At 38.6% G+C, this 23,277-nt stretch overlaps 1 protein-coding gene across 1 annotated transcript in view; it reads right to left on the bottom strand.

The window, feature by feature from the left end:
* The window catches only part of SMC2 (structural maintenance of chromosomes 2), a 49,347-nt gene extending 34,564 nt beyond the window's left edge, over positions 1-14,783 (bottom strand). Inside the window, exons 1-9 of the mRNA XM_043453449.1 lie at positions 14,582-14,783; positions 13,266-13,484; positions 12,490-12,639; positions 10,386-10,508; positions 9,745-9,783; positions 7,207-7,317; positions 6,968-7,012; positions 5,464-5,697; positions 2,900-3,049 (exon numbers count right to left, since the gene is read on the bottom strand). Of these exons, the coding sequence (XP_043309384.1) occupies positions 2,900-3,049; positions 5,464-5,697; positions 6,968-7,012; positions 7,207-7,317; positions 9,745-9,783; positions 10,386-10,508; positions 12,490-12,639; positions 13,266-13,433 (1,020 nt within the window). The 5' untranslated portion in view covers positions 13,434-13,484; positions 14,582-14,783. The remainder of the gene's footprint in view (positions 1-2,899; positions 3,050-5,463; positions 5,698-6,967; positions 7,013-7,206; positions 7,318-9,744; positions 9,784-10,385; positions 10,509-12,489; positions 12,640-13,265; positions 13,485-14,581) is intronic.
* Between the last annotated feature and the right edge of the window lie 8,494 nt (positions 14,784-23,277).

Genomic DNA, 23,277 nt, shown 5'->3' with positions numbered 1-23,277 from the left:
TATTCACTCCACCCCAAGCATAAAAGAAATTTCAGGATTAAGAGCATGTGTATGAAAATGCTTTTATAAACTATTAAAGGCCATGAAATTTAAGTATTAAATTATTATGGGAACAGCTTCCCGGGTGGTTCACACAGTGAGTAAAGAATCCGCCTGCGATGCAGGAGACCCCGGTTCAATCCCTGGGTCAGGAAGATCCTCTGGAGAAGGGAATGGTCACCCACTCCAGTCTTCTTGCCTGTAGAATTCCATGGACAGAAGAGCCTAGCAGGCTACAGTCCATCGGATCACAAAGAGCTGGAACGACTGAAAGACTAACACTCTCACTTAAATTCTAATAACCAGATATCTAATGCTATACAAGATACCAGCAATAAAAGAAAAAAAAAAATCTAGTTGTATTTACATCAAAGTGATCAGAAATTTGGCTCACTTAATTCATGATTCACTGGGTATTTATTAGATATTTACCATGTACCAGGAATTATTAAAGACATTAAAGACACAGGTTCCTCAGTGAGCCTACATTTCTAAGGTAGAAGACATAGTAAACAAATAAAGCAAAAAATGATGGAGCTACTGTTTTAAGAATGATGAGGAAAGGCCTTTTTGTGATGACATTTTGAGCAGAAATATAAATGAAACTAAAGGTGTGACCATGCTAATACAAGGGAGATGGTATACTTGCTAAGCTCTGAGGAATATGCTTGGGTATTGGAGGAACTGTGGCTGGAGCACAATAAGCAAGTAAAAAAAAAGACAGCTAATGAGGATACTACTGAGTATTACTGAGTTCCTGGGAGGTGATGGCATGAACCACGTGAGGAGTGAAAGAGGTGTGAAAGGTGGCTCTATTCTGGATATACATATATATCTGGATATTCTGGATATACTTTTAAAATCAACAAAATCTGTCGATGAATTAGATACCACAGGGTTGGGAGAAAGAGGAAAATTCAGGAGGACTCCAGGTTCTGCAGTGAACAGCATCATTACTTACATGAGGAAAATTCAGTAGCTCAGACAGGTTTGGGTAGGTGAGGAAACTTTAAGAGTTCTATTTTGGATATGCTAAGTTTTAGATTTTTTAAAGTCATCCATATAAAAATGTCAATTAAATAGCTGGACAAATGAGTCCTTCAAAGAAGGAGTCAAGGTTAATTATAGGTTTGAAAGGTATCAACATGTAGATGGTATTGAGGGGTACAGGGCTGGATGGGATCACTGAAGAAATGAATATATATAAAGAAGTCTGATCACCAGCCCTGGTGCATGCTAAAATATGTATTTTGATTTGCATTTCTAACTTGGATTCAAAATTCGTATTTTCAACTATCAAATCAATATCTCTACTTAGATGTCTAACTAGCTCTCAAGCCTATTATTCTCCATTCAACAAATGGTAACCATATTTCAAACTGTCAACAACAGAACTCTGGAGTTATTCTTCAGTCCTCTTTCATATTTAAACAAACACCAATCTGCTGGGCACTATTTATAGTAGCAAAGACATGGAAACAATTTAAATGTCGATCAACAGATGAACTGATAAAGAAGACGTTACACACACTGAATATTACTCAGACATTATAAAGAATGAAAAGTTGCCACTGGACCAATGGATACCAAGGAATGGACCTAGAGGTTATCATACTGAGTGAAGTCAGTCACAAAGAGAAAGACAAACATCATGATATCACTTATATGTGGAATCTAAAATATGATACAAATGAATTTATCTACAAAATAGAAAGACACAGAGAACAGACCTGTTGCCGAGGGGAAGGGTGGAAAGGGGGGGGAAGGATTGGGAGTCTGGGATTAGCAGGTACAAACTGTTATGTATAGGATGGATAAACAATAAGGCCTTACTGTGTAACAAAGGGAACTACATTCAATATCCTGTGATAAACCATAATGGAAAAGAAAATAAAAAAACAAAATATGTGTATAACTGAGTCACTTCACTACACAGCAGAAAACAACATTCTAAACCAACGAACTATACTTCAATTAAAAAAAAAATCTGCTGGGTATATCTGTTGGACCTACCCTTAAAGTACACATAAAATCCCACAAGTTCTCTAATATTCCACTTTCTGTTGTATCTATCCAAGGACTATCACCTGCACTACCAACTACTATCTGGTTTCTCTACTTCTTCCCTTAATTTTTAATTTATCCTCAAAACAGCAAGAACAGTACTACTAAAATATTAAAATGTCACCCTTGTGCTCAACCAACTCCAGCAGCTTCCCATGCCGCTCAGAATAAAGGGCAGTCCTTCACATATTTTGCAAAACCACATGTGATCCTACACCCCATCTCTATTACTCAGTGGTAACCAGCCTTACTTCTCTCTGCTTTTTTCAATACCTGAGGCACTTGGAGCAACTGCTGCTCCTTTGTCTGGAACATCTTCCCCCACAGCCTCCCAATCTATCTATATCGTTCTCTGACCACCATCAGGTCTCTAATGAAATAGAGGCCTCCCAATGAGACCTTTAATGTCTACCCAATTTAAAATTCCAAATTGCACCTCTCTGCCCAACACTAACCCTATCCACTGCTTTTTTTCTCCTCATCAGTCACCACTATATAACATACTACATATTTCACTTATTTTCTTTATCATCGTTTTCCTCATTGGAATGAAGATCCACAAGGCATTTTGTTCATTACTGTCATTTTGTCAGTTGCTACATCCTAGCCTAAACAATTACTCTGGGTCCACAGCAGGCATTCAATAAATATTAACAGAATGGAGGAATGTATATTACTAGAATTAAACACTTCTCATTTGCTTCAGTTCAGTTCAGTCACTCAGTCGTGTCTGACTCTTTGCGACCCCATGAATCGCAGCACGCCAGGCCTCCCTGTCCATCACCCATTTGCTTACCTCTGCCATATTTTTCTCCAGTTCTTTGCGTTTGTTCTCTTCACTTGCCAGATTCTTCTTCTTGAAGTCAAAGGCACTTTGAGATTTAGTATTAACTCGCTGAGCTTCTGTAAGAGCATCTTCTAAAGATCGAAGTATACCTCCAACTTCCTATAATCAAATGCACCAATTCAATCATGTACTTAAAAATGTTAGTGTATAATTTATATACATTTATTTTTAATAAACTATGGACTCTACACATGGACATCACCAGACAGTCAATACCGAAGCAGACTGATTATGTTCTTTGCAGCCAAAGATGGAAAGATCGATATAGTCAACAAAAACAAGATCAGGAGCTGACTGTGGCTCAGATCATGAACTCCTGATTGTAAATTCAGACCTAAATTGAAGAAAGTAGGGAAAACCACTAGACCATTCAGGTATGACCTATATCAAATCCCTTATGATTATACAGTGGAAGTGAGAAAGAATCAAAAGATTCGATCTGATGGACAGAGAGCCTGAAGAACTATGGATGGAGGTTTGTGACACTGTGCAGGAGGCAGGGATCAAGACCATCCCTAAGAAAAAGAAATGCAAAAAGGCACAAAAGTTGTCTGAGGAGGCATTACAAATAACTGTGAAAAGAAGAGAAGCAAAAGGCAAAGGAGAAATGAAAGATATACTCATTTGAATGCAGAGTTCCAAATAGCAAGGAGAGATAAGAAAGCCTTCCTCAGTGATCAATGCAAAGAAATAGAGGAAAACAAAAGAATGGGAAAGACTAGAGATCTCTTTAAGAATATTAGAGATACCAAGGAAATTTTCATGCAAAGATGGGCACAATAAAGCACAGAAATGGTATGGACCTAACAGAACAGAAGATATTAAGAGGTGGAAAGAATACACAGAAGAACTATACAAAAAAGATCTTTAAGACCCAGATAATCACGATGGTGTGATCATTCACCTACAGCCAGACGTCCTGGAATCCAAAGTCAAGTGGGCCTTAGGAAGCATCACTACAAACAAAGCTAGTGAAGGTGATGGAATTCCAGTTGAGCTATTTCAAATCCTAAAAGATGATGCTGTGAAAGTGCTGCACTCAATATGCCAACAAATTTGGAAAACTCAGCAGTGGTCACAGGACTGGAAAGGTCAATTTTCATTCCAATCCCAAAGAAAGTCAATGCCAAAGAATGCTCAAACTGTGGCACAATTGCACTCATCTCACACGCTAGTAAAGGAATGCTCAAAATTCTCCAAGCCAGGCTTCAACAGTACATGAACAGTGAACTTCCCGATATTCAAGATGGATTTAGAAAAGGCCGAGGAACCAAAGATCAAATTGCCAACATCCACTGGATCATCAAAAAAGCAAGAGTTCCAGAAAAATATCTATTTCTGCTTTATTGACTATGCCAAAGTCTTTGACTGTGGATCACAACGTTCTTAGAGTTGGGAATACCAGACGACCTGACCTGCCTCTTGAGAAATCTCTATGCAGGTCAAGAAGCAACAGTTAGAACAGGTCATGGAACAATAGACTGGTTACAAATAGGAAAAGGAGTACATCAAGGCTGTATATTGTCACCCTGCTTATTTAACCTCTATGCAGAGTACATCATGAGATGCTGGGCTGGATGAAGCACAAGCTGGAATCAAGACGGCTGGGAGAAATATCAATAACATCAGATATGCAGGTGACACAACCCTTATGGCAGAAAGTGAAGAAGAACTAAAGAGCCTCGTGATGAAAGTGAAAGAGGAGAGTGAAAAAGTTGGCTTAAAACTCAACATTCAAAAAACTAAGATCATTGCAATTGGTCCCATCACTTCATGGCAAACAGATGGGGAAACAGTGGCTAACTTTATTCTTTTGGGCTCCAAAATCACTGCAGATGGTGACTGCAGCCATGAAATTAAAAGATGCTTGCTCCTTGGAAAAAAGTTATGACCAACCTAGATAGCATATTAAAAAGCAGAGACATTACTTTGCCAACAAAGGTCCGTCTAGTCAAAGCGATGGTTTTTCCAGTAGTCATGTATGGATATGTGAGTTGGACTATAAATAAAGCTGAGCACCAAAGAATTGATGCTTTCGAACTGTGGTGTTGGAGAACTCTTGAGAGTCCCTTGGACTGCAAGGAGATCCAACTAGTCCATCCTAAAGAAATTCAGTCCTGGATATTCACTGGAAGGACTGATGCTGAAACTCCAATACTTTGGCCACCTGATGCGAAAAACTGACTCATTCGAAAAGACCCTGATGCTGCCAAAGACTGAAGGCGAGAGGAGAAGGGGACGACAGAGTATGAGATGGTTGGATGGCATCATCAACTCGGTAAGACATGAATCTGAGTAAACTCCAGGTGTTGGTGATGGACAGGGAGGCCTGGTGTGCTGCAGTCCATGGTTTTGCAAAGAGTTGGACACAGCTGAGCAACTGAACTGAACTGAAACTATATCAATATCATACATTAAATTTTTTTCAATAGAGAACACAATGCCCAGTAAATCCAAAATAGTTACACTATTTAATATTTTTCAGTGTATTATTATTCTTACACATGTCTGACCTTATCTTTTCTTTTTTCCAACTCTTCTATTTCATGACTAAGTGCTTTTATTTTTTTATCATTCTCAGACACTTCTTCTTGAAGCTTCATAATTTTATCCTGCATTTCTTTTAATGCCTCAGCTGAGCGTTCTTTAGTATCTTCAGCCAGCAAAAACTGATAAGCTATATATAAACGACTCAGATGTTCTATTTCTCTCAATAGCTTTTGGTACTCCAAGTAGGAAGATCTTTCCTAAAAGAGAAATCACCAATAAAGTATAACTCTACATTAATATTTTTAAGCAAATTTGGAAATAAATACAGCAACACATAAAATGTTTCCCATTACACAATAAATATAACGGATTTTGTCTAAAACTTGAGTAATTATGGACTATTAATTTAAGGAAACTTCAAACGTTAGAACTGTGGCTTTTTAGATAGCATAATGTCATCTTTAGTGAATTCTTTGTGGCTATTTCTTCTCAAATATAACCACACAATTGGGATTATATAACCACACAGTTGGGATTAACAAAGAAATATGGACATAAGATTCACAGACTGGTGGGAATAAGTCTATAAAACTATGAATGATACACTATTAAATGTATTTTATAGTACTATTACCAAGATACCCACCCTACATTCATTCATATAACTATATATGTATAAATATTTGCTCACATATTACTAAACTTGATTCCCACTGGGACCTACTAGGACAAAGTTAACAATGAAAATTCCTAATCTGCAGATGAAGAAACAAATTCAGGGTGATTAAATGAGCTCTTCATATTATTAGATATAGAATTTGGCAAAATCAAATATGACACCTAGGTTTAAACTCGTCATCTCGTGTTTTTGTACTAAATCATACACACAAAAGGCAGAACCTTCAAGTTCGCAATTTTTCAGTTTTTCCAACTACATCGATGCTACTGTATGGATTCAGAAGAGAGCTTGAGAACTACCAAATTCTAATGAACATTTAAGAAATTTCTAAATACATGATTTAAAATATTTTCACTGAAACAGTGATATGATGTCAGAAGTGCAAAGATTATAGAGAAAACAGCCATCCGTTTCAATACCTATTGTCTACTAACTGCCTTGACAGCGGTAATCGCAGTGATAGCCCTTCTTACCCTAGAAGTTACTCACTCTACCTAGAGTTTCTAAGAGTGCCATATCTTTAAGAAATGTTTATTCCACTCAATTCTAACTATCCAGGAAAATTTAAATTTACACTTGTCTTCAACAAAGAATGAAAATCTGGCATGCTGTTTTCTGAGATTATGACAGTCAATCTCTAAAAACCATTATGACTTAACAGATATGAACTGCACTGTCCTCTATAACCAGAAGGTTGAGCGTGGACTATCAACTTTAACTCCTCATCTCATCTCCAAGAAACATTTCTGAGGAGTGGTACACGTGTCGCCCCCATGTGTATCATCATGGATGCATCACCAATTTTGAGAGACATTCTAGCTGGCTGTCCTCACATATATAGTACACACCTCTTTTAATTTTTGAATGGTTGGAGTAATTTCTTCTTCAAGTATCTGGAAAATAAAGGAAAAACTATTTTTGAGTATGTGAAGTACCATTAAAGAAATTTAAAAGGGAGAAGACTAAGGAAAACTGAACAAAGGCTGGGGAGAGGACAGGTGTGGTAAAAATTTCCCTCTTTACAACAGGGAAACTCTAAAAGAAAAGCACTTGCTTCCCTAAAAATATTTTATATAAATTTAATTACCGTCTTAATTTCTCTCAGCTTAGCCTCCTTTTTTTCTATAGTCCTCTGAGCATTTTGTTTTTTGTATTCATACATCCTGGTTCCAGCTGCTTCTTCTATCATGGACAAAATCTGGAAAGATGATTGCATTAATGTTTTAAGAATCAAAGCCAGTGAGTCTCATTGGAATTTACCTTAGGATATTACTTAAGGCCTTAACTTCATGAAGCATCTTAACAAAATAGTTAAGGACCATAATAGATAAGTACATGAAAAAATGTACATATTATCTATAACCCTAAAATTCAACAAACATTTCTGGCCTTCACTCCCAATTCTAAAATCAAACTTTATGCTACACTGAGGTTCCAGAGTACATATCATTGAAAACTGAAGCCAGTAATTCTTTCTTTCTCTTTTCCTTCAAATATAAGAAGAAAGTAAAAGCTAACCAATATTTCATTTTATAAATTTCTGCTTAAACTGTTCCAAGCGAGACTTCAGCTGTTTTGTTCCTCCAAGGACGAAGCACGGCCTAACATTTACATTCCAACTGCGGCATATACTTTTAGAACTTGGGCAAGTAATTTAGTTTTCCCTTTTTTCATCTGCTGAGGACTGAAAGTATCTCGGTGTCATTGAGAAGTAAAGTAATTCATGTGAGAAGCACACTGAAAAAGGCAAATACTAATTATAATTTCATAAGGACAATTTTTTAGCACTCCTTTATCAGAAGCTTCTAATTACTATCAATCCCTATCTCAAGAGGATTATTTCTCTGAAAACCAGTTTGATTTCTATATATTGGGCAGATTTTGAATGAGAAGTTCTCCCTTAAGATGTTATCTGAAGAAAGTAAGTGTGACCTATGGTTAAACCAGACTAGTATCATCAATTATCAGCCATCTTTTTAGTTCTTCTCCATAGATAAAAATACCAAAAGAGCCTTTGCTCTTATACAAAACCTTTATTCCTTCATACCAACTCTTCTCAAGGGGGCTCCAAGATAAAATTAAGTCTTAGTGTCTTAAGCAATCCATTGTATCTAATGAATTAATTTCACTCAAATCTCTTTCTATATATAGGGTTTAACTCTGACATGGAACACCAGCTGAGAAAAGCTACTTTAGAACCAAAATTTCTTTTAATACTGTATGGGCACATAAACCTCCTAGAAAATAAGTAAGTGGTAAGCTCCCAACGCCTGTGTTAGTGATGATTTTTTTTTATTTGATACCAAAAGCAAAGGCACTAAAACCAAAAATAAACAAGCAAGACTACATCAAACTAAAAAGCTTATGCACAGGAAAGGAAACCATCCACAAATACAAATCAGGCAAATACAAATCAAAACCACAATGAGACATCACCTGTTAGAATGGCTTTTATCAAAAAGACAAAAAATAACAAAGACTGGTGAGGATGTGGAGAAAAGGGAAAACGTGTGTACTGTTTGTGGGACTATAAACTGGTGTATCCATTACGGGCAACAGCATGGAGGTTCCTCAAAAAATTAAAAATGAACTACCATATGATCCAATAATTCCACTTCGGGACATTTATCTGAAGGAACAAAAGACACTAATTTGAAAAGATATTTGCACTTCCATGTACATTGTAACATCATTTGTAATAGTAAAGACATGGAAACAATCCAAGTGTCCACTGATGGATGAATGGATAAAGAATATAATATTTATATATATAAATTAAATAGAATATTATTGAGGCATACAGAAAGGAAATCCTGCCATTTGTAACAGCATGGATAGAACACAAGGGCATTATGCTAACTGAAATAAGTCTGACAGAAAGATAATACAGTATAATTTCACTTACATGTAGGCTCTTTCCCAAAAAAACCCCAAAACTGAACTCATAGATACGGAAAGCAGATTGTTGGCTGGCAGAGGTGGGGGATAGGTGGTGAGCAAAAGTTAAAAGTGCCAGTTATAAAATAAAAGATCCTGGGGATGTAATGTATGGCATGGTGACTATAGTTGATAATACTTAACTGCATATTTGAAACCTGCGGAGAGTATAATTTAAAAGTTCTCATCTTCAAAAAAAATTCTGAAAGATGTGATATACAGTAATCAATGCTGACTAAACTGTGGTGACCATTTTGTGATAAACACATATACTGAATATTGTATATGTATTAAACCTTTTTGGTGTACACCTGAAACTACTTTATTATATCTCAATTTAAAAAAATAACTTAAAAAAAACTGTTTAACAAGGTCCTAGGACTTTCCTTTTACTTCTTTTAAAGATTCTGATTTAATCCTCAGAACAGATCTTGAGGTAAAGGTTACAGACCCTAGTTTATGGATGAGGAAACTAAGGCTCTGAAAGTTTACATTATATCACTTAAAAAAAAAACTAGGGCATAGTGTCAAATATTAAAAAACAAAATTATTTTCTCCATTAATCATTCTTAAATAAATGTTCCCAAGAATTTTAATAATGGAAAAATTATGTTTAAAAATTGATTACCTAAAGATTAAGACAATACCTACAATGACCATCTTTACTGTGCTTAAAGAGTACTCTTACCTCTGGAGGTTTCATATTCATCACTTTTGTAATTCGGCCCTGAAAATACAATGACAAACTTACTGTAATAATGGTAAATTCAGAAAGAATAACCTAAAGGCATACTTGTTTATCTGTACTAAAGCTGTTATATCCTAATATACCAATCTTTGGGCAGTTATTTCTCCCACCTACATGAAAAGGTGTTTCTTTTTTAAAATTTGAGAACAAGGGTAGCTTATAATTCTAGAATTTTGCTACTTACTTTCTTACCAGTGATATAAATTACATAAATAATACAAAGTTAACTCAAGACTGTATTTCTGAGACAGGTAATGATGTAGAAGTCTGCAACTCTAAAATGGGTAAGCATGTAAATAAATGTTGGCATAATTACTGAACATCTCTTGATTTTTTAGAACAATAGCCCTTCAAGATAAGTCAAAGAAAATTAACTCCAGATATTCTTCAAAATTCAAATGTATGCAATATACTAGAACACGTAAGTACAAACAACTAACCCACATTTATTAACAGGTGTCCAAACATCAGGCTAACAACAAATTAAAAAATGAAAAATCCAAACAGAAGTATTTCTCCTGTAAGTTAAAAAAAGATGCCAAAACTATTATGAAAGAGATATAAGTCCACAAACAAAATACCTGCATGATGAGAAAGTGAGGGTTGTTAACATTAAGACCAACAGAACAGAAGAGATCGTATACTCTGGTATTGTTTGCATTTACTCCATTGATTAAATATTTATTTCTGCCACCAATAACTACCTGCAAAAGAAATAATTTTAAAAGACATAAATGAACACATATATCTTGAGCTAAGATGATAAATTCCCAAATACATTATCTTTTATTTGTTTTTTCCAACTAATGATAAATAAAATGAATCTAGGGTAAATAGTGAAGAAAGTATAAGGTGGTCAAAAACAATGTGAGACGGACTCCTAATCTAGGGCCTCCTAACCTCCCACGCGGCAGACTAGGTCTTTAAGGTGCCTTCGACCTTATGTCTCCAAAGATGTATAGAAATGTAGCTTCTATCCCTGACCACCCTCTTCTACTACTTTCCATACTCAGAGGCTGACCCATCTTCCTCCACTTTTTGATTTCCAAAGGAGTCAAATACTAAAAATGAAAGACACAGTTTTAGTAACAATCCTCGTCAAGACTCTAAAACGACTAGTAAAACATAAGACTTGTGAATATTTGAAAGAAAAAGAATAATCATGGAACTGCAGCATGGGTTTAACAAGAACAACTTATACTGGACAATAGCTTGTTCAGTCTACTGCAGCATGTACATCGTCATTTTGGAGGTATGACCACCTCACCCATTTGCTGAAGTCCTTAAAGACAAGATTCGTTTCTCATTCTTTCTATCTGTATTTCCCAGTGCATTTGAGAATGCCCAGCACACATCAAGCACTTAATAAATATTAAATACATATGAATTCACTTCTTTTCCTGACAGTATTAGGGTGGTAGATCATTTATTAATATCTGAACAACAATCCTAATATATCCTAAAGAAATTCGAGGAAGTCTTTATAACAAAATTCTGGAGAAGATACAGTCATATGGACCACAAAAGGACAGAAATTTTGGATTAGATTAGTAGCAGATTTTCTTAAAATCCTGAAAGGGTAATTATTTGATAGATGTTTAATGACAGAGAACAGGATTAGATGTTTAATGATAGAGAACAGGATTTTGTCCCAATCTAGTCAATCCTTTTTTTTTTTTTTTTCAACCAGAGTTTTCATTAAAATAGAGATGGAAATCTATAAGCTACATAATGTTAAGATGAAGGGTAAATAAGAATTAACAGAATTTTTAAAGATAAAACTCTGACAAACTGAAAACTCGGTCTGATTATAATAAGATAAGATTTTAAGGGACAAATGTTAAGGTCCTCCATTGGTTTCAAGGACCTGCTTAGACGCAGAAATGGCAGTATATGGCTAAGTAATAACATGAACAAGTTAGACTGATTTTAAGTAAATCAGATATGAACTCATAACATATCATGTACTCTTCAACATCATATTGAGAAAAATAAAACTAGAGTACTTAAAATGAAAGAAGTGACAATTCTGCTTAATCCTGTCCCAGCCGGACCAATTCTGGTCCACGCAATTTGAAGTGCCAAGCATTAAAATGTCTGTGTGTGTGTGTGTGCACGCGTACATAAATAAAACTGGAGCAAATGTGCATTCCATGTGATGAGACAAGTGGAAGACCTAGGAACAACTAAATATCAATTGAATGACCTAGAGAATTTAGCTGAGAAAACAGACTTACAGCAGAACACTGATATATTGAAATAAAGAATAAATTACATGTTCTCTTGGTGCTCTCAAGATAACTAGGATTTATGTGTAAAACTTGAAAACAACAGTATCGTATGGCTCAATTTGCAAGAATAACTTGCTAATTTCCAAAAACAGAATGGGTTACCTCAGAAAACAGTGAGATCCCAAGAGCTACAGGTGTTCCAGCACAGAGAGACTCAAGTGCATGGTTTATGGTTTAAATGAGCATGGCTGAGTGCTTGCATGGATGGATTTCACATCCCTTTCAATCCACTTGGTAAATGGTGGAATTTGCTTAAGCAAAACAAGATATTCTTAAGGAATCTAGTCAGTATTTGATCCATCAGATTGCTCATAAACTTTCCAGTAATTGTATTGCCAAAATGCACCTGAGACATGCAAGTTTTTAGGGAACCAAATATTTAGTAGTCACTCACCTGCCTTGTTACTGTAATTTCATCATGAACCTCAAATCCTAAAGGACTCTGCTTTTTGTCAGAATTATCAAAGGTGATTGACACCAAGGCTTTTGTAATACCAGCTTGCCCATTTTTGTAAACTAAATCTTGTAAGTTAGAAGCCCGAACCTAAAATAAAGGAAAAGTTTATCAGTTACAATACTCAGTACTGCACAAAACAGCACTAAAAATAGCTTTCTTGCTGTTGGTAAACCACCCATGTAGTATCCATTAAGAAGTCAGGAACAGGAAGTGGTATTCATAGGCAAGGAAAGCAAAGAAAATGGGCATCGACCTGAAATGGGCCTCTCTCCCCACAGGACTTTTTAAATCCTGAACTAAACTGTTTTCTACTCATTTCTTAACAAGAGCTCATTTGAAAAATTTAAGGAAAGACAGTGTCTAAAAATTTCACTATTTATTCAATCCCAATAGCAGATCCCAAAAAGACATTGGGGGGGGGGGGGGGGCAGGTGGAAAGGATACAAACCAGAATGAGAATGTGTGAGTTTCAGTGTTGTTTCAAACATCTTAAGAAGATTAACCTTAAGCAACTCCTCTAAGTTTCTACCTTCTCACCTAAAATATGGAGTAGTAATACCTACCTTTAAAGGACTGCAATGAGGTATAAGATAATTCACATAAAAATGCAAATGAAGAGAATATTGATAATATTGGCCCTCTCCAAGTGCAAAGATTCCCCCCTTGAGGTTCCTCAAACTTAAATTCACTAAGTCAGAAAGTTTACACTTTACCTGAGACAGGTTGGAGATGCCCAGCAAAAAGCAGATGGAGTCCAATATGTTGGATTTTCCACTACCATTTAAACCAGTGATAGCATTGAACAGAGGGTCAAAACCATTGACTTCAGTCCTCTGAGCATAGGATTTGAATCCCTCAAGGATGATTGACTTAATGTGCATTTTAACTACTGACAGGTAAATCTCTGCTAGGAATCAAGCCACTAAGCAGTTCTGTACAAAACAGAAAAACAACGCATAAGTGCAATGTAAAACTGGAATCATAATAAACAGACTAAACCATAAGAATGACAGCGCAATAGAAATAAAACAGCCACTTGCAAAGCCATTTCCTCTGATGTAAAGGTATCTTTCTTTAACTTAAAAATATACAAGAATTAGCCTCTATTTAGAAGTTAACTGGGCTTCCCCGGTGGCTCAGCGACAAAGGAATCCTCTTGCAACGCAGGAGACATGGGAGATGTGGGTTCCATCCCTGGGTCGGGAAGATCCCCTGGAGGAGGGCAGGACAACCCACTCCAGGATTCTTTCCTGGAGAATCCCCATGGACAGAGGAGCCAGGTGAGCTACAGTCCATAGGGTCGCAAAGAGTCAAACACGACTGAAGTGACTTAGCACGCACACACGCAGAAATTAATTGAACCTGGAAGCCAACCAGCTACTTCTCCAGGCTCATAATCTTCCACCGTTAACATACTCCAGCTAACACAGATTACTGATCATTTACCATCGCATCCCCTTCGTCCAGAATGCACTTCTCCCGGACACTGACATGGCTCACTCTCCTTTATATCACTCACGTCTTTACTCCAACGTCACCTAACTAGGTTCCTTCCCAACTCTCGTATATAAAAAAGTGCCCTCTACCCATCCCCTCCCTCTGCTTTCTTTTTCCTTCACGGACTTACAGCTGACACTAATCAGTCCTTATTTATTGCTCTACCCAATCTATCATAATGTAATCTTCGGTAGCATCTTCTACATTCACCGTTGTATGCCAGAATACTGCCTAACACGAAGGCGCGGGATGGGCGGGCGGTCTGTAAATATTTCTTAATTATCAGTAGACATACCCCAGATAAATACCCGAAGGCTTTTGCTTTTACTCGGGCTCTTCCTTCGCCCCACCAGGCCTTTCTGTCAGCCCTTGTTCGCCCTACTCCAAGGTTGGACAGGAACTAATCATTCTGCCAGGAATCCCTTTAGGACTAAATTTACTCTGAAATTCCTTGCTACTCTGCTCCCCAGCCCCCGACGCCCATCTCCCGCCAGGAATGCTCGGCTAGGCCCAACCGGCCGCGCGCACGCACCTGCCTCGCCGCTGCGTCAGGTCGCCTGGGCTTGAGGCGCCGCTGAAGCTCTTCCTAATCACTAAGGCGAAGAGTGCGCCAGTCTTGCCCGGCTTCGGGCGCTAAGAGGCGAACGCCACTAAAGCTGCTCCTACATTTGCCCCGCGCGCGGCACCGGGGCGGAACTATTTTTGCCTTTGAATTTCGGCGCGAGCGCAGGACCCCACCTCCACTACCTAGTCCATTGGCTGGTGCCTCAGAGATGCCTGACTTAAATGTTCCATTTTTCTCTTCCATCAAGCAGTTAAAGGGACAAAGAGATAGAAAAGAAGGTCGAGAAGGTAGCGGCTCAGGAAAAGCGACGGGTCGGACCTGAGGACTAAAGAAGCTGGCGGCAAATGTTGAGCTCGGTATCCGGCACACCTCGGGCAGCCCCGCACCTCAGCCTGGGGGCCTCGCGCTCGCCGGCCCCGCCCTGCCGCAGGCCGGGTCTGGCCGCCATCGCGCCCGGGAAGCCCCGCCTCCTCTCAGGGCCGGGGGGGACTCAATGGAGTAGGCCCCCCTGGTCTCCGAGTACCGAAGGCAGGATGGCTTCGTGTCGGTCTCCTCGTTCTGCCTCAGAATCCCCCTGGGCTGGGCCAGGGTTCTCTAAATGGAAGCTGCGGCTGGGGCGGCGCCGGACGAACTTCTGAGGACTGTCGATCGCGTTCTGGCTCCGCCCCTCGCCGGCAGAGGACCCTGGCGGGCTTGGGTTTCCTGTCCCAAAGGGCCGATAAGGCTGTCACCAGAGTTGTGCTCCGCCTGCGGGAGAAGTTGAGTGGGGCTGATAGTAGATGGGGACGAATAGGAGTTCCCCTCGTTTCTCTGAAAAGCTGTGGAGTGATAAGCAATGGCAGAACTAACATTTCAGAGAATTTTAGGGGCAACACCTTTTAACAGCTGATATTTATTGATTTCAGGTGCCAGGTTGCGTTTCAGGCGCTTTTTAAAATCTTAGCAATCCTATGAAATCCGTGTTATTGTTCTCATTTTACAAATGAGCAAACTGAGCCGCAGGTTAAGCAACTTATTCCAAGTAGTAAGCGGGGAAGCTGAGGTGTGCTTCCACACAGTCTTGCTCTAGAGCTAGTATGTTTACTTCTCTTCATGTGCAGCCTCCAGTGCTAGTAATAACAGATGCTGTTATCAGTGTCTGTTTTTCTTAAAACAGCCAATTTACTCACAGTTAAGCATGTTGATACTAATGAGTTAGGAAGGACATAGCTTCATAGTGTTCTATGGTGCTTTCCCTAGGTGATGTATAAAAGAGATGCTGCGGCCAGTATGCTATTTTAGGTTGTATATTTAAAGTTGCTTTCTTGGCCTCGATTGACTTTGCAGTATTGGACGCCAGTCAGGCTACCAAGAATGGGCCATTGATTTGAAAATCTTTTCTACTTGGGAGAATTAAAAGTTTTGTGGGGGGTTTCTGTTTGTATAAGAAAAATTACTTTATTTACTCTTATCTCACCCACTTAGGTAAGTCAGTCGTTACAGACCTAACATCATTTAGTCAAGCGGTTATCTTTGATATTGATTCTCTTCAGTCTTAAATACATTTCTTTTCAAGTATGTTCTCATTTCATCTCTTTGAGAATGAAGAATTTTAATTTGCAAACAGACCCTAATGTGGATTTTATCAAGTTGTGAAATAAATAGTTCTTTGGGGTGAAAATGTAAGTGTCAGGACAGACATTGTTAGCCTTTGCACTATTTTAATAAATTAATAACCAGCTGATATTATTTATGTCAGATGGATGAAAAAATACATGCAAATACACTTTTGCTGTATAAGGACTTCTGGGTAGTTATAAAAATAGACACATCTAACTACTTCCACTAAAAGTAATTATTATAGTGAAAATTGCCTATAAAAGGAGAGATCTACAGCAGTTTTAGTCTTAGAGCATATCTGAGGCACTAACGAATTGCAGTTAGTACAGATGAACTTAAGGAAATCTAATGGCTTAGTGAAAACTGGCCTCTGAGGTTGCCATAGAGAAGTGGAGAACACCAAGGCATGAAGCCACTAAAACCCCTCTAATGTGGGGTGATTAGGAATGGAAGTAAAGATAGACTATAGGGTTGTTGTTCAGTTGCTAAACAGTGTCAAACTCTTTGCAGTCCCATGGACTGCAGCACACCAGGCTTCCTTGTCCTTCCAAACCCAGAGTTTGTTCAAACTCAAGTCCATGGAGTATAGCGTAGATACAGTATAAATAGGGCACTGTTCTTGTTTCATCACCGTGAATCGGAAGCATTTGAGTACTTCCCTATGATCCATTGGTTAAGAATCTGCCTGTCAATGCAGGGGACACAGGTTTGGTCCCTGGTCCTGGAAGATTCCTCATGCCACAGGGCGACTAATCCCATGCATCACAACTACTGAGCCCATGTGCCACAACTACTGAAGCCTGCGCACAGTAGACCTTGTGTCCTGCGACGAGAAGCCACCGCAATGAGAAGCCCATGCACTACAACCAGAGGGTAGCCCGCACTCGCTGCAACCATAGAAGGCCAGCATGTAGCAATGAAGACCCAGCACAACCAAAAATAAATTAATTTTTTAAAAAAAGCTTTTGAAAGCTTGAACACTAGTGGGCAGGTGGAGTCTTTGTCCTTATGTAGAAGGCAGTAGTACCAGCAAGGACACTGATAAATAAAACAGGACCTAGGAAAAAGATTTGATCTTCTCTTCCAGGGCATTGGGAGGGACCCACTTCCCAAAGCCTCACTTTTCTAATTTTGGAGTCGTACAAAATCTATGGAACTGAGTCAATCCTCTTTCGCTGGAATTTAGGACAGAAGGAGAAAGAAAAATGAAGGAATTTTACCTTCAGTGCAGAAATAAGGAAAGTTTGGTTCATTTTGTTGAGAGATTAATTTCGGTTTCAGTGGGAAGAACTGAAGTTCATATTGCAAAATTGAGTAGCAGCACATTTTGAATACACCAAATAAAACCAATCTGGCAAACTTGGAAAGAATGCCAGCTGAGCATAATTTAAAATGAGGACTAGAAAAGGAGGTGATTATATTCTTTCATGTAGACACATTTATTTTCATTTCAATGACAATATTGTTTTCAGTGGGCTTCCCAGGTGGTGCTAGTGGTAAACAGTCCACCCGCCAATGCAGGAGACAGGAGAAATGCCGGTTCAATCCTTGAGTTGGGAAGATCCTCTGGAGTAGGGGGTGGCAACCCACTCCAGTATTCTCACCTGGAAAATACCATGGACAGAGGAGCCTGGCATGCTACAGTCCATGGGGCCGCAAACAGGCAGATGCAGCTGAGCACACTGTTTTCAGTACTACACGTTCTGTTTGGTTCCTTGTGAAATCTGCTTTTATTTTCCTTCTGATTTCTATTATTTTGCCTCCTTAGTCAAGTTAAATATCTTTATCTTCTTTTTTAGGTACTTCTACTATTTCAAGCTTTTGCGTTCCTAACTCTCTAACAGTTGCTGACTCTTACTCATAGTGATTTGTTTCCTCCTGTGGTGCTGTTCTTGCATGGGGTTGTTTGGTTTATGGGAGTCTCTTATGCCCCAAGTTGTGAAAGGGTCCCTTCAGAGCACTTACACATTTGTTTCTGCCAGCGTTCTTTGGCTCTTAAAGATCTGGGAACATTTGTAAATGATTGTTTCTCAGTTTGTGGTTCCTGAATTATACAGATATCGTAAATTCATGTCTGTTGCAGGTCTGTGGTTTTAATTTATCACAAGTAGCTTTTGTTTTATCCCCCTATCCAAAGCTCCAAACAAAAAACAAACCTTCTTACCTCTTCCAGAGGCTAGTACGTGGAGCTTTTCCAATCACAATGACTGGCAGATCTTTAAGGCTGCAGGTTTCATATAAGGGCCTAGTTCCAGCTCCTCTGGCTCACTGAAGCTCAAGGGCTACTGCTTGTGCCTCAGAACGTAGCCACTGGCTCCTGAGGCCTATTGTTGTTTAGTCATTCAGTTGTGTCTGACCTTTGAGACCCCATAGATTGTACCCACCAGGCTCCTCTGACCATAGGATGTCCCAGGCAAGAATACTGGAGTGGATTGCCATTCCCTTCTCCAAGGGATCTTCCCAACCCAGGGATTGAACCCACACCTCCTGTGTTTCCTGCATTGGAAGATGATTTTTTACCACTGAGCCACAGGAGAGCCACATGGGAAGCCCCCTGAGCCCTATAGCCAAGTATAAAGTAAATGTTGGAAGACTGCCTGTCAGTGCATGTTCTTTACATTTTCAGTTTGTTTCTGGCACTTTGAATTTTCTGGGTTTTGTTACTGTGCATGGTATATGGTTTATATAACAATAGTTACATTTTATCCAGTAGTTCTATGACTTTATGAAGAGAATTTCAGTCAGCCAGGTTAGAGAAGGCCCTTCCACTTACTTTTCATGAAGCACATCAGTGATCTTTGTTTTGCTCCTGGTGAACCTTGCTTTCAGATTTTTCAATTCCGCATTCAAATAAACTTTTCCTGAAAAACAGAGAAAGATGTCTGGTATCAGCTCTTAAGAAAATATTTTCATTTACTATTCATAAAATCCAGTCTCTTGGTGCTTATTTCATATTTGTTCTTTCAGTGTTTCCTGTTCTCCTTGGCTTTTATCACTTCCACACTGGTTACCGGCCAAAGCTACTCATATTGCTCTCCTGTTTTGCCACAGCCCTTCCTTTATGGGGAGGATTATTCACTCCCCTTTCTCAAATATCGTTCTCATTTCATCGTTCTCCCTTTCACAGTGGTCCCTTACTACTTTTTACTTCAAGTCCACACCCATCTGCTTGACCTTCTTTCAGTTGGTTTCCTTTTATTACCAACTCAGTTCTTACTAGATGTCACTGTTAGATATTTTCCACAAGATCTGCCCCTTCAGTAATCAGCACTTTCTCTCTCTGTTACATTATTCAAATTCCTACTTAAATTTCTACCTCATCAATACTTATTAGCCACCAGTCTCTGCTCTCTCTGAATGTCCTACAAAATATATGTTTCTATATCAGAAATATGACATCTCTTTACTCCGTATAAACTCTTGGTGAAAATTGCCTGTAGAATTAATTCTAACCTCTTTAAGATGGCATGCCTGGCCTTTTGTAATTTATTCTCCATCTGCTTTCCTAAGACTCATGTCCTGCAGCTTCTTCCTTATATTACCTTGTCATTTGTTGTTCACTACTATAAACCAAGCACCAACCAATGACAAAAAAAAAAAAGTGACAACTTTTAAAATGAATAGATGAATTCAATAGGCATTTATAGAATGCCTACCTTATTCTAAGAATCTACTATGTTCTGGAATACAAGATGAATAAGATGTGGGCCTGTCCCCAAGGAATCCATAGATGAATAGAGATGACATGCATAAAGAAATTAACCAGAGGAAGAGTGAAAGGCATTATAAATGATAGATTGCACAAGCAAGGACATGGAAGATAAACACAGTGTAAGAGGCAAGAAGTAGCAAGATTTAGTGTAGGATAAGCCAGATTATGGAACATTCTATGTGCCATCTTGAAAAATTTGTTGTCAATTTTGAAATATTGATGTTCTCGTCTATGTCTTTACGTCTTTGCACATGCTGAACTTATCCCCTGTCCATGTCTACTTCCATGTGTATTTCTACTTATATATTTGAAACCCTGAATTTGATCCATTTTTGGGAGAATTATTTACAGATTCTTATGTAATCCCTTAACCCTCTATCTAGACTTTACTTCTAACCTATATTCCTACTGTGACATACCTTCTGACATTCCTCAGTACCTAGCATAATATTGGTTGAATATGAATAAATTTAGGAGATTCATTTGCTGCTTTCTGATTAAGGTAAAGGAAAAGAATAGATTTAAAAAGTCAAAGGACTTGGGAAATATTGAAATATACAACATAATCCATAAATGATTCAACATTATAAGATTCAGCAAGTTAATGGTGATGATTATTTCATTGATCTGACATTGAAAACTTTTTTACACCAGCTAGCAGTGTTCTATTTGTGTAATGCCACCAGCAACCACCTATTTCAAATGCTAAAAGAAGATGTTGCTTAAGTGCTGCACTCACTATGCCAGCAAATTTGGAAAACTCAGCAGTGGCCACAGGACTGGAAAAAGTCAGTTTTCATTCCAATCCATAAGAAGGGTAACACCAAAGAATGTTCAGATTACCCCACAATTGCATTCATTTCACATGCTAGGAAGGCGATTCTCAAAATCCTTTAAGATAGGCCTCAATAGTACGTGAACTGAGAACTTCCACATGTACAAGTTGGATTTAGAAATAGCAGAGGAACCAGAGATCAAATTGCCAAAATCCATTGGATCATAGAAAAAGCAAGAGAATTCCAGAAAAACATCTATTTCTGCTAAAGCCTTTGACTGTGTGGATCACAACAAACTGTGGAAAAGTCTTAAAGAGATGAGAATACCAGACCACCTTACCTGCTTCCTGAGAAACCTGTATTCAGGGCAAGAAGCAAGAGTTAGAACTGGACATGGAACAATGGACTGGTTCAAAATTGGGAAAGGTATATGACAAGGCTGTATATTGTCACTCTATTTATTTAGCTCATATGCAGAGTACATCATGCGAAATGCCAGGCGGGATGAATCCCAAGCTGGAATCAAGATTGCTTGGAGAAATATCAATAACCTCAAATATGCAGATGACACCTCCCTAATAGCAGAAAGTGAAGAACTAAAGAACCTCTTGATGAAAGTGAAAGAGGAAAGTGAAAAAGCTGGCTTAAAACTCAACATTCAGAAAACTAAGATCCTGGCATCTGGCCCCATTACTTCATGGCAAATAGATGGGGAAAAAATGGAAACAGTGGCAGATTTTATTTTCCTGGGCTCCAAAATCATTGCAGGTGGTGACTGTAGCCATGAAATTAAAAGACACTTGCTCCTTGGAAGAAAAGGTATCACAAACCTAGACGGTATTATAAAGCAAAGATATCACTTTGCCTACAAACGTCTGTACAGTCAAAGCTATAGTTTTTCCAGTAGTCATGTACGGATGTAAGAGTTAGACCATAACGAAGAATGAGCACCAAAGAATTGATGCTTTCAAACTATGGTGCTGGAGAAGACTCTTGAGAGTCACCTGAACAGCTTGGAAATCAAACCAGTCAATCATAAAGGAAAACAACCCTGGATATTCATTGGAAGGACTAATGCGGAGCTCCAGTACTTTGGCCACCTGATTCGAAGAGCAGACTCATTGGGAAAGACCCTGATGCTGGGAAAGATTGAGGGCAGGAGGAGAAGGCGATGATAGAGGATGAGATGATTGGATGGCATCACCGATTCAATGGACATGAGTTTGAGCAACCTCCGGGAGGTAGTGAAGATAGAAAAGCCTGGTGTGCTGCAGTTCATGGGGTCACAAAGAGTTGGATACGACTGAGCAACTGAACAGCAACTACAACCAGTGGCCACTGTGATATTCATAACGAATCTGCCATGGAATGAGCATCAACAGCTGCTGGCTTCTCAGAGCTCTCAGCCATATACTTTTCCTGTCCTTGCTCTTTTGACCTGTAAAATAAAAACAAGCTTCTACTAATGCTGGAATAGCTGGAGTTTCAGGTTGAAAGGATACAGTTCAGGTATAACCACATCCCTAGCTTCTTCTTTTTTTTTTTTTTTTTTCATTTATTTTTATTAGTTGGAGGCTAATTACTTCACAACATTGCAGTGGGTTTTGTCATACATTGACACGAATCAGCCATGGAGTTACATGTATTCCCCTAACCCTAGCTTCTGTCCAGGTATTATCACACCCTTCCTTCCCACTCCTTTACTGGACAAGGAAGACCATGTCACCAAGTCTTTTCTGCCATTTCAACATCTCTCCCAATCTGTGGGTAGTTACCTGAAAAAAAATCCTAGTATACTTTTGTTATGTTACTTCATGTTATTCAACAATTCCATATTATCATCTCTGTTTCATAGACAAAGAAGCTGGATCATAGAACTAAAGATTAGAGTAGCACTGGGCCTAAAGTCCATCCAGTTATTCAGCAAATGCTTGAGCGCTCACAATGTCAGTGAGCAGCACAGCAAGAATTTCTGCCTTACGGAGCTTAAATCGTGGTGGATATCAGTTCTTATTTTATTGATTGTAAAGCGTAACTTTTTACAACACTCTCATTCTGCCTTAGTAGTAGCTATCAGTCTCAACACCTCAAATAATTGTCCTTTCCATGTGACTACTGAAGCCCTCAAGTCATAGAAACCCCAGCTGGCCTATTTCACCAGATGCTTGGGCATTCTCAGTCAGGCCTGGACATTCTCAGTCATGCTTGGATTTATAGTGGGTACTCGGGCTTAGGTCAAGAACAAAAGCTGAAGCATTTTAAACACTGCTCACAGGGAATGAATTCTTAGGGAAGTAGCAATGTTCCACTAGGAGTAAATGCTGTAACAGGCTAAAGGATGGACTTGTAAATATTCATAAAAAGTAGATTGGATTTAGTATAGATAGAAGTCTTGAGCAGGTGCAACAGGAAGAACTGCTCCTGTTAGGGCTGGTTGGTGGGATCTTCTTTTTGTACGGAGAAATGTTGCCAGCAATTCTTCTTGGAAGACTAATTTAGAATAATTTTTATTTTGTATATTTTTTATTAGTTAATGAGATCTAGGAGTGTAATAACCTGGTGAGAATTTGTCTGCA

Source organism: Cervus canadensis, chromosome 30, assembly GCF_019320065.1.
Source record: "Cervus canadensis isolate Bull #8, Minnesota chromosome 30, ASM1932006v1, whole genome shotgun sequence".
NCBI classification, from domain to species: Eukaryota; Metazoa; Chordata; class Mammalia; order Artiodactyla; family Cervidae; genus Cervus; species Cervus canadensis.
This window is presented reverse-complemented; position numbering and strand designations above follow the sequence as displayed.